The following is a 12,058-nucleotide window of genomic DNA, read 5'->3' as shown; positions in this document are numbered from 1 at the left end:
TTCATTCCTATTTCTAGCACACACTTTTGCCTCTCTTACATCTATCCTCTTATCACGCAGAGCTTTCTTCACTCTATCTATCCACCCAAACCTCTTGCTTGAGGGTACAATCAGGCACACTATTCTATTTAATTTCTCTTCCTCTTGTTTTGTTAAAGTTTTCATAGTTTATATAGGAAATATTTATTTTAATGTTACTCTTCTTAAAATATTTTATTTTTCCTTCTTTCCTTTCCTTACTGGGCTATTTTCCCTGTTGGGGCCCCTGGGCTTATAGCATTTTGCTTTTCCAGCTAGGGTTGTAGCTTAGCAAATAATAATAATAATAATAATCCTCTTATACTTCTCCCATCAACTCTTGCGTTAATCACCTTCAGCAGACAGCCATTTTCCATACTCTACATGACCAAACCACCTCAATACATTCATATCCCCTCTAGTTGCTAACTCGGTTACACCCTTTCTTACCCTCACTACTTCATTCCTAACCCTATCTACTCGAGATACACCTGTCATACTCCTCAGACACACTAACACATTCAATTTCTGTTTCTCTGTCAATTTCATTCCCCACAACTCGGATCAGATCCATATATTACAGTTGGTACAGTCATTCTCTCATGCAGAACTCTTTACATTCATTCCTAACCATCTATTCTTAACCACTTCATTCACTGCCCCCAACACTTTGCATCATTCACTCTTACGTACATCTGATTCCACTCCACCATTTGCAGCAGCAACAGAACCCAAGTACTTGAACTTATCTACTTCAAGTAACTCTACATTCAACATGACATTCAACCTAGCACCACCCTCCTTTCTCATGCATCTCATAACCTTACTCTTAACCACATTAACTCTCAAGTTCCTTTTCTCACACACCCTTCCAAACTTTGTCACTAATTAATCCAGCTTCTCCCCACAGTTCACAACCAGTACAGTATCATGAGCAAACAACAGCTTATTTACTTCCCACTCATGATCACTCTTGTCTATCAGTTTCAAGCACTCGAGTTTTCATGTCTCACATCTCCATCAACAAACAAATTGAACCACCATGGCGATATCACACATTCCTGTCTCAGACTCACTCTTACTGGAAACCACTCGTTCACTTCATTTTCTATCCTAGTGCATGCTTTACTGCCTATATAGAAAATCTTCACTGCATGCATCAACATTCAACCAATTCTCTATAACCTCATCACATTCCACATCGCTTCCCTATCAACTCTTATCATAAGCTTTTTCCAGATCCATAAATGCCTTTTGCTAAATATTTCTCACATGTCTACCTGGTTATAAAAATCTGATTCATACATCCCCACCTCTTCTAAAACCACCTTGTACTTCTAAGATACAACCTCTATTTTATATGTAATCCTATTGATTAACACTACCATAGACATTTCCAACCACACTCAACAAACTAATACCTCTTTAATTACAACACTTATGTACATCTCCCTTACCTTTGTATAGGTGAGCAATACATGCACATACCCTGTCCACTGGTACCATTGACAACATAAAACATATATTAAGCAATGTCACCAACCATTGAAGTACAGTCAAACCCCCTTCCTTTAACATCTCAGCCCTCACACCATGCATACCAGGCGCTCTTTCTGCTTTCATTTCATCTTGTGCTCTCTTTGCTTTCTCTCTCTAATCTCTTTCTCATTCTCATCTCCCATCACTGGCACCTCAACACTTGCAACAACAATTATATCTGCCTCCATATTATTCTCAACAATCAGTAACCTCTCAAAATATTCACCTCACATTTTTCTTGCCTCATCTCCTTTCAACAACCTTCCATTTTCATCTTTCACTGTCTCTTCAATTCTCGAACCACCCTTCCCTACTCTTCCTATGTTTCCAAAACTACTACTTAATGCCGTCATATGAACACCCCAATCCCTGACCCCACCTCCAGTCAGCTGCCGTCTTTAATTCCACCATTCACACATCAATTGCAGTCCCAATAAAATTTTGTTTTACTAGCTTCCAATTCTCCTCTAGGTTACCAGTTTCTCACCTTCACCATCATATGCCACTTCCAACCTTTCTTGATATTCACTTTTTACCTTAAGTTTTTTCAACTCTTCAACCTTCACTACCGCCCTTTTACATCCTAGATCCCCCCCCCCACTCTTATTTCCCCACTCTTTTGCTACAACTAATTTTCCTTCAACTAAAAATTATCAGACTTACTGTTAGGCATGCCCCTGAACATGCACATCTTTCATTCTTCCAAACATCCTTCTTGATATCAACACATAATCCATTAATGCCCTTTCTACCTCTCTTCCATTTGCCACTCATCATTCTTTTTGTAAAAAACAAAACTTATCACCAGCTTTTGTTCATGACACACACCTAGCAGCCTATCACCACTCATCTTCACCTGGTAGGCCATATTTCCCAATGACACTGTCTACCTCTCCAACACCCACTCTGGCATTAAGTCACTAATCACAACTACATAATTCCTTCTACACACCTAGTTAACTCATTCCAGAATTCATCCAGCTTTTTTTCACTTTAATCAAAACCTGACCCATACCCACTAACAAAAGGCCAACATTTCCTACCCAACCTAATTAAGGGGAGCGTTTGACGAAAAAATGAAAAATTCAAATTTCCTGTGATATTTCACATGCAGACTCATACAGCTTTTGTCTATATTTTCTGAAAATTTTGTAATATTTTTGGTGATATGGGACAAAAACATAATCCTACTGTCATTGAGAAAAGTGCATAATTTGCATATAATCTAATAGTAACATCAGGTTATTGGGAATGATTTCAATTTAGCTATCAAATAAGAGTAATTGCTGTACAGTAATACCTTGAGATACAAGCTTAATGCGTTCCGGGACCTGAGCTCGTATGTCAATTCACTCGTATCTTGGATCATTTTTTCCCATATAAAATAACTAAAGAATATTAATCCGTTCCCACCCTCTGAAAAACACCTAAAAACAGTATATTACAGTGGAAAAACATGTTTTTAATTGTTGTAATGCACAACCTACGCTCACAAAATAACTAATACCTATGTACTGGTTATGATCTACAATAAAATGTGACATTATTATGGAGTTCCTACCTTCGAGACAGACGGTAGCGGCTAACGGCAGAGTGCGCGGAGGAGGAGGGAGAGAGAAAGGGGAGGAGAGGGACTTGACGGCAACACGTTGGGTACGCTACACTTTTGTAACACTACGTAACATAACTTAAAACTTTAAATTTAACTCAAATGAAATTAGCTTGTTTTACACACACTTAAAAATAAATGTTAGTACTTACGTTACACTAAACTTAATTCTAATTTTGTTTTCATTTTCATATTTTTACTTCTTCCGGCTTGGCTCTTTTTGCCTCGTTTTTTGACTCCCTTTCACCTTCACCTTTTGCCGGCCTTTGTAAAAGGAACCTATCTAGGGAGGTTTGCTTTTGTCTCCCCTTCAAAATGTTACGAAAATGACGTACACAAGTGTCGTCACAAAAGGCTAACACACGACCATACGCCAACTTGTCCGGGTGCCTCTTTTCCATAAAATCAGAAAACTCCTGCCACTTCGCTAACATGTCTTTGATTTCCTTCTTTATAGCATCTTTTTGCTTGAGGATGGTACATAATGTTGATGTACTCCTCTCATATTGGCGAGCCAGTTCAGTTACTCGTACACTACTCGCATGGTTTTCGATTATTTTGTGCTCTATCTTGATTGTCATCATTTGCTTTTTCTTTTCACTACCTTTGTTTGCACTTGCTTGCTTTGGACCCATTGCTTATTCACTTAATTCTGTACTGATTAACGCAAAAATCACGTAGAAAATGCAAACACTACGACCGATGCTCGGAGATAACTTTACGCGACGGAGATACAACGGGAAAGAGCGAGCGATACTGTCCTCGTGAGCAGCCTCTCGCACACTCGGCCACCTAGGAAACCATCTCGTATCCTCGTATCTCAAATTTGTCTGGTATCTCAGGGCAAAAATTTGCTTGAAACTTTCCTCGTATGTTGGAACACTCGTATGTCGAGGTATTACTGTATATGGCAACACTATCATTCGGGAATAACGTAGAGGCGCTTGTGAAGGAATGATACTGACTGACTTCCAGCAGCAGCTCAGAACTCGAATATGCAAGACATAATTTCAACCGCTCCTGTGTGTGTGTTTTATTTTTTGCAGAGTTATTTGGGCTTTAAATACATCCTTGTTAAGAAGAAACCATGCAAGACCAAAAATGTATGCAACCTCTATGTTCCATGAGAGAAAGTGTGGGCATCTCTGACACCCCAAAAAATATGGAATAACACTATTTCCAAGAGAGAAGAAAGTGGGGGACCAGAAGCCTAACTATATTAAATATAATGCATTATTCATAAAGTAATAATCTCAAATAGCCCAAATTTATTATAACATATAGAATTTGTAATAAAACCGCCAAAATGGATAAGCAAAAGATATCATCCCTAAACATTGGAGGCTGATTCCTCAAAACTATACTTATCGACCTTCAGACGTAACAAATTCACCGAGCTCAGTGAAACAAAAAGCAAATGAAACCTGAATAAACTGTCTACTAAAATATAGAGAGATTTTTTCGATTTGTCTCTAAACAAATTCTGGGAATAATTTTTCCAAGACTTTTCAAAAATCGAAAAATATTGGTAAAAAGGAAAATGATGATAGAAATAGAGAAATACCCTTACTTAATTATGTTATCTAATATCTTTCTACCACAAATTTCAGCTCTTAGGTTACAATAGTTATGGCAGGGTGGTTGGGGGGGCCAATAAAAAATATGACTATCAACCTTTTTGTTATACATAAACTAGTCCATGACCAAAATTTCAAACTGATTCATGCAAAAACACAGGGGTTACCAATAGAAAAAGATTTTTTCAAATGCTCCCCTTAGCCTAGATGATACTTCCTTCCTTTCCACTACTTTATCTGTCATCAATTCACTCAGCAGTAAAGCCACACCCTTTCTCTACGAGTCACTTAACCAAACATCACTTCACCCTTCCCTTTTATCTTTGTCTCACACAAGGCCAATACTGTATATCCATCCTTATATTCCTAAACACACTTCAAATCTCACATCTTTTACTCTATCGTACTGCACCCAATCACATTCAGACACCCTAAAACTTAGAGTCCTGGGAGCAATCACTTTCCCCCCAGCTCTTCTTCTTTGATATCTTTCAGGAATAAAATTTCAGGAGATGGGGTTCCCAGTCCCCTCCTCCCGTCCCTTTTAGTAGCCTATTACGACACGCAGGGGTCTCACTCATAGTGAATGGAAGAAAAAAAAAATTGTGTTTAGAGAGAAATACAAAAGAAAATAAAGCAAACTTTTGATAAATTTATTCTGTAACCAGCAGTAAAACAAGTAAGTGGAAATGTAGGTTGTTATAGAGTAAATGAGCATGTATATCAGATGGTGACAAATCTCGTATACACCTTGACTGGCGGATTCGCTGCCTTTTAGTGGGGTAACATCTCAAAGCAACTTAAAGCTCTCTCCAATCATCACGTAATATGTGAAACTTACATAATTTTTAACTTTCAACATTATAAACATTAATTGTAAGAATCCCTCCACCCACTCCCTATCAGTGTTCAACCTCCATAATTCAAACTGAGCTGAAACAGTGCATCTTATTACTAACAGAGTGGTATGAACTGTTAACATACGCTGCCCCAGATAAAAAAAAAAAAAACCTCCAAGTGGGATAAACTCTGATCCAGAGAGACGTAAAATGAAAATTCTAAAGTTGCTGCTACTAAATTCATATTGGACAGTTAGGTTACCAATTGGAAAAACTGCACATGGAGCAACAGCTATCAGTTTTCTCGTCTGAAAAAAAATTGTCCGAAGTTTTTTCTTATATAAACAAATATGTGAATACTGACCCGAACCACAAGACAGAGAATCCAACTACTTTTTTCAACATGAGTAGCACCAATCGTGTGTTACTCCAAAACAGTTTTGAAAGAAATAATCGAAAATTTTTGCTTTTTTAATTAACCTCCTTCCTGTAATTCTATAGAAATTACTCATAAAAAAGTTATTTCCTTGGTTGTAAATCATTAACTATTATGACGTTGCAGAGGTCTTTAAATTGGCCAAAATTTACCCAGCCATGAAGCCAAACAGTAAATGATATCCCAAAATCACATAACTTCATAGCTCTTAGTATCCCACTTTATAATGATCTTGGAAACTCACAAGGAAGGCAGTAGTCAAACATCTGACCGATAATGACCCTGTACCTACAAACCATCATGACTTTGTACATGGGAATTCTATGGTATCAAAGGTAATTTATCAACTTGTGAATCAATAAGTTGAATCATAGAGTTGAGTAGCAAATTAGCCGCAATAATAACTGCTCTATGGAAGTTATGTTCAACTTGTGTACCCTGTTTGAGAGGGAGTAGAAATAAGGTGTTATTGCAGGATATGAAGGCAAGTGATTATGCCAAGACATTAATCAAAGGGGACATTTCCACCATGCATAACTGCCTGCTTTTGATCCTTTGACTATTATTATTATTATTACTAGCCAAGCTACAACTCTAGTTGGAAAAGCAAGATGCTATAAGCACAAGGGCTCCAGTAGGGAAAAATAGCCCAGTGAGGAAAGGAAATAAGGAAATAAATAAATGATGAGAACAAGTTAACAATAAATCATTCTAAAACAGTAACAACGTCAAAACAGAGTTAGAAAGGTATCAAACTCCCTGGTAGAGTCAGTTTGAATTGGTCACTCTTTTTTACTTTTTATCTATATAAGATTATCTTACAATAGATGAGGCTATTTAAGATTATTGGGATTTTTATGAAAAACATAACGGTATTATAACCAGATTTCTGGTGTTGGGTTTTTCTATGAGTGTAATGAAAAAAATTTGTTCTGCCTCAACATTGGCCAGGTCCCTTTAGTATGCAAACTCTTCTAAGGGTAAAGCTATATTAGTACTGTAATTGTCAGTTGTTTGTCAAGTATCAAGAATAAAAGGTAACATTGGTTATTTTGACCCATTAAACAATGACAACCGAGGATAAATGTTCATTTTATGATCAGAATTTGTGATATCAATGTCAATTTTTAAAGCTCATCTGCCTTTGTTCATTTGATTATAAGGATTGATGGTGATATCAATTTGTAAAAGTTAATTTTTATTGATTTTATTTCTGTATTAGAGTAGGAAGATTGCAGTCAATTTGAAAATCTTTTTCTCATGTATCTTTGGATAAAAGACAGCATACTTCGCCAAATGTCTTTCATCCCTATTTTCCCTGTTTTTATCAAGTCCTTAAGTATGAGGTTGCTCACCCTACAGTATTCCCATTTTTTGACCGTAGCTTGTGATCGTCTCCACTCACAGCTTGGTTGAGTTGTGTATTTTATCTCTTGCAGATTGTTTAGAATATGGGAAAGATCTCCCACATCTCCAAGAGTTAAAACTTGAATATTGTGTTAGGACCTTGCCTTCCTCTTGTACTGATTTCTGAAGGTTTATTTCAAATCAGTTTCATGATTTACTTAACTTCCTTTTATCAGTTAATATGGTTGTTTAAGGGGATTAGAGTGTTGCTAATGCCATTATGCACTTAAGTTACAAGATAGAATTGATATGGTCTATGTGTCCCTTCTAGATGTAAATGGTGTGTCCATTGATTTTTGAGAAAAAAAAATTGCAAAAAATTTCTTTTGTATATATAGGAAGGAATTATGATGTGTTCCTTGCCTTTGCTTTATCTCTCTATTTGGATTGGTATTATCCTTAATAATCCTTTTAGAATGTTCATAAGACATTATAGCATCTTAAATTGTTAATGAAATTATTTCTGATGCCTAAATTAGAAATATAATGAACTAAGTTTTAATTTTTTTAAGAAATGTATACCATGTTATTTATACTTCTATTAATTTTTATTTCATTATCTAATTTTTATTTCATTATTTGCAGTTATTGTGTGGTTTGTTAAATTGGGCGTGTGTATCAAGTGTGGCTGTGACAGGTGTTGATCGCCTATTAACGAATGAGATAGAATGGTTGAAAAAAGTTAGAACCAGTGTAGCACAGTCAGCCCAGGGTGGACCAGAGTTACCTGTAGACGACACCCTGCTGGAAGGTCATCTGTGTGTAACACGGGAACTTGTAGCATTTCTTCCTCCTGAAAAGAAGTATGAAATTGGTGGCGATCCTTCTAAGTCAATTTTTCTAATTAAGGTATGTATGAACCTTTTAAATAGAGTGAAATTGCATTTACATAGATGCCATTACATTAATTTTGGAAATATTCTATTGTAATTATCATTGTTGAACTTTTATAGTAAACATTTTGTAAGCCATTGGGAAAGGTAAATTTTACGCACCAAATTAATTTTGTATTTAATGTTACTGTATTCAGTAAGAAAGGTGATCAAAGGCTCTTGTATAGTTTCAGTATTAAAAGAATCTTTTTATTTTTTCAGGAACTTGTAGAAGACTTTATATTCCCCTTTTCTAAGGTGTACCTTCAGTTAGAGCATGCAGCAGAGATGCCTGCTGAGCAGGTAAACATTTTGGTTTCATAGATTAAAATGTGACAGGTTTAATGTTGATTTTACTTCGGTTTTTTTTTTATTTATTACTTGTTAATCAGAATTGAAAATATTTTTATTTGTTTTGACTACGTACTATTTGAAAATGCCTTTAATATCACTTTGAGTATTTTCTTTACATGTAGGCCATACCAGTGTGCTCAACTCAACCAACTGTGATAGCAGCATATGAACTTCTAGTCACTCTATGCACTGGCTGTGTCCCTAACCTCAAACTACTGGCAGATATGCTCACCGATATGTATTATTCAGGTAAAGTTTGAAAGATTGGTGTTTTGTGTATAATGAATCTATATGCAACAACTTTCAAGTATGCTAACCCAGATTAACCCCACTGAAGCCACATTATTAAAAGGTATACATAGGTCGATGTACAGCCAACTTAAATCCAGATTGGGGTCACTGCATCTAACCTCTCTTGATACATGCATAACAATGGGAATCACTTAAAATTGCCATTGACTGTAACCCTTAAAAACGTATCTACCCACCATGTGCACAATACCAGTCATAAATATAACCTAAAACTAAATGAACCATTTAATTCTTGTATAGCAGAGTTAAAGAATGTTATTGGGCATGTGGGTTAAGTTGTTGTGATATGATTATGGCTGATCTAGTACAGGTAGTTGTCTACTTACGACCTATGCGACTTATGGCTTCGACTTTACGGCCGTTTTTTTCACTGAGGACGTCACAAGTCAGTCAGAAATAGTGCACTAATAGGACAATTATTTCTTGAGAAATAATTGATTTTCATGTATTAAAATGGATATTGTTCCAACACGGAGTATTTACCTCGAACTACTTTCTTAGGAGTATCTGGGATCTCCTCCCATCCGACCAGAGTTTTGTGTAGTTTATCCTACTCCCGTTTTCTATGAGGGGTAACCTCAGGCGGAGTGATACGCGCCCTGAGGCTAACCTTGGGTCTCGACCTCCAGTAAGTTCTCTGGTCACGTCGCGATATCATCACGACGCTCTCCTTAACAGAGTGCGACCCTTTGTGTCCCCGACTTCCCTTTGTGTCTCACGTGGTACCTTTGTGCTTTAGCTTATTCTTTCCCTCAGCGTTCCTGTGTCTCGCGGTGCATTACTAGTGTGTGATGGAGCATCCCCGCCGTTGTCCTGAGCCTATGGCCGGTAAATCGTGTGGTGCTTTCCTGTCGAAACCTGAAGTAGACCCGCACTCCTTGTGTTTGTCGTGTAGGGGCAGTGTGTGTTCCCCTACGGCCACGTGTCCGGAGTGCGTGTCCTGGAACGAGGTGCAGTGGGTGCGTTACGGCACCAAAAAGAAGGCGCCGAAGAGGTCACCTAAGAAGCCGAACGTCTCTTCTCCTCTTACTTCGCTGGGCGTGTTGTCAGACCGAGCCTCCCTACCACCTTCCCCTACCCAGAGTAGGGGTCGAGGTAAGTCCGTTGCGGGGAAGAGGCCTGTGGCCCTTCCCCAGGAGTCAGAGTTGCAGGATAGTGGGGTTGTGGCATCATCTCAGGCAAGTGAGGGGCCTGAGGGAGGGTCGGGAGTGTGTGCGGGGGACGAAGCCCTGGTGCAAGCAGGGTCCGTCTCCTCAGATGACCCTATGTGGGGTAAAGCTGTGCCTACATCTTCTCCCGCCTCGTGGGCATGCTTTTCAGGTGCTTCTGCAGCCGAGGGTGCCGCTGAGAGAGAGGACTCGCCGCCGTTGGACTCCCTAGCATGGGTACCGCCAAAGACGCCCTTCAGGTCCCCGTTGAGGATGGAAGAAGACTTTGGAACCTGGTCCCCCAACGAAGAATGCCCACGCTCCCCTCCAGCGCCGTCAGCTACTCTTCCGGACGTCTTCTTGCAGCCCCCGCCTTCCATCGAGCATCGAGTGGACCCCCCCCAACGCCGCGACGCGAGTCGGGCTCGCCGGCGAGGTCCTACAGGTCGTCGGGATCTTTAGCTGAAGTCCTTTCTTGCTCCTCGGAGGACGAGGCCCGGAGGAAACTTAATAGACGTTGCGAGAGGTCTTGCAGGAGACACTCGTTCCCGCTCCAGGTTCCGCCACGTGGGTAGACGATCCCGATCCCTCAGAAGAAAATATAGGAGAAGTGGCTCCCCGGGGGAAGAATGGCTGGTCATCCCACGCAGTAAACTCATCGAGCTGTCAGCAGTCCCGAGCTCCTCAAGTTGGCACCCTAGGACTCGTTCACCGGAGAGATACGCATCTTACGGCAGATACGACCGACGGAGGGAGTCGTCGTTTAAGGTCCCAGCGGAGAGAGTCGCCCCCTCGGTCTGGCAGCCTCGTCCCAACCCCCAAGCTATCTTCGAACCGGCAGGATCGTGAGAAGCGACTCCCCTCGCGAGTAGACCCGCGGATGCCTGGACCTCCGCGAGGAAGAATAGACCTAGGACGGAGGCCCCCGTCTCGACGGTGATGCCTGCCCTACATCCAGAGCCACAGGAGTCGGAGCGGATCAGGTCATCTCCTTCCCCCCATACAGAGGAGGCCTCAAGCAGTTGGACGCCCTACGGAGGAGCTGAGCGACCATGTAGAGGGTTCGGAGGTGTCAGCCTACAGGAGGGTGATAGGGCTCATCAGGAGGCATCATAGGTTGGACGAGCCCGAGCCCTCTTCCGAAGAATTCTGGCAGTCGAGTCTCAGCAGGCTAGTGGATGCCCCTGTCCAGCAGAGACCCTCTCTAGCGCTCCCGTTAGCCAGGGACGTTAGGCTAGGTAGGGCCCACGTGAATAAGATCGTGGCCAACCATGCCAAAGCCCCTAAGACACAGAGTTCCTCTAAGCTGCTTCAGGGCCTGAAGTCGCAGAGCAAATTCTACCTGCCGGAGGGACATCGTGCAAGTGCTTGTACGGTGGAGCCGGCAGTCGCCGTTTTAGGCCAAGGAGCAGCGGAAGAAAGGGCCTCTACAGCACCAGTCTGTCTCTCTCCGTCGGAAGCGACCATGATGGAGGAGATAGCTAAGGACCTCGTAAACGTGTCGTCTTGGCTGGATTGGTGGCTTCCACGCTAGTAGGCGTCCAGTCCTCCTACGACCTCTCTATCCCAGAGAACCAGGCCTTACTAAAGGAGTTGATTAGCTCTGGAGTAAGGCCCTAAAATTCTCATCGTACCAGTCCCTCGCACAGGCCGCCAACTGGGTTCTGCGGAGGAAAGACACAGTCCTCAATAAACTCACCAGGCGCTTCTCCGACAGGGAAGCGAGGTCCCTGAGGTCCCTGAGGAGCCTGCCCCTGTGGGACGATTCAATTTTCCCCCTGAAGGCGGCAGAAGAAACAATCGAACGGGTCAGGAAACTGAAGGACACGGGAGATTCCAGACCCCCTCCAGTGAGAAGACCCACCCACAGAAGAACCACCTTCGACGTTCCCCGCCCTCCTCAGGCTTCGCCTAGCCAGCCCAGGAGAGACGTCCCTACTACGGCCT

The 12,058-nt window shown here is 41.0% G+C and overlaps 1 protein-coding gene across 1 annotated transcript in view; it reads left to right on the top strand.

Moving 5' to 3' along the window:
- Positions 1–12,058, top strand: part of faf (ubiquitin carboxyl-terminal hydrolase-like faf) — a 346,068-nt gene that overhangs the window by 206,512 nt on the left and 127,498 nt on the right. Inside the window, exons 29-31 of the mRNA XM_068351160.1 lie at positions 8,011–8,274; positions 8,520–8,600; positions 8,774–8,900. Coding sequence (XP_068207261.1) covers positions 8,011–8,274; positions 8,520–8,600; positions 8,774–8,900 — 472 coding nt within the window. The remainder of the gene's footprint in view (positions 1–8,010; positions 8,275–8,519; positions 8,601–8,773; positions 8,901–12,058) is intronic.

Source organism: Palaemon carinicauda, chromosome 27 (genome assembly GCF_036898095.1).
Source record: "Palaemon carinicauda isolate YSFRI2023 chromosome 27, ASM3689809v2, whole genome shotgun sequence".
In the NCBI taxonomy this organism is placed as follows: Eukaryota; Metazoa; Arthropoda; class Malacostraca; order Decapoda; family Palaemonidae; genus Palaemon; species Palaemon carinicauda.
Note: the sequence above shows the minus strand (reverse complement) of the source record. Positions and strands in the feature narration are given on the sequence as shown.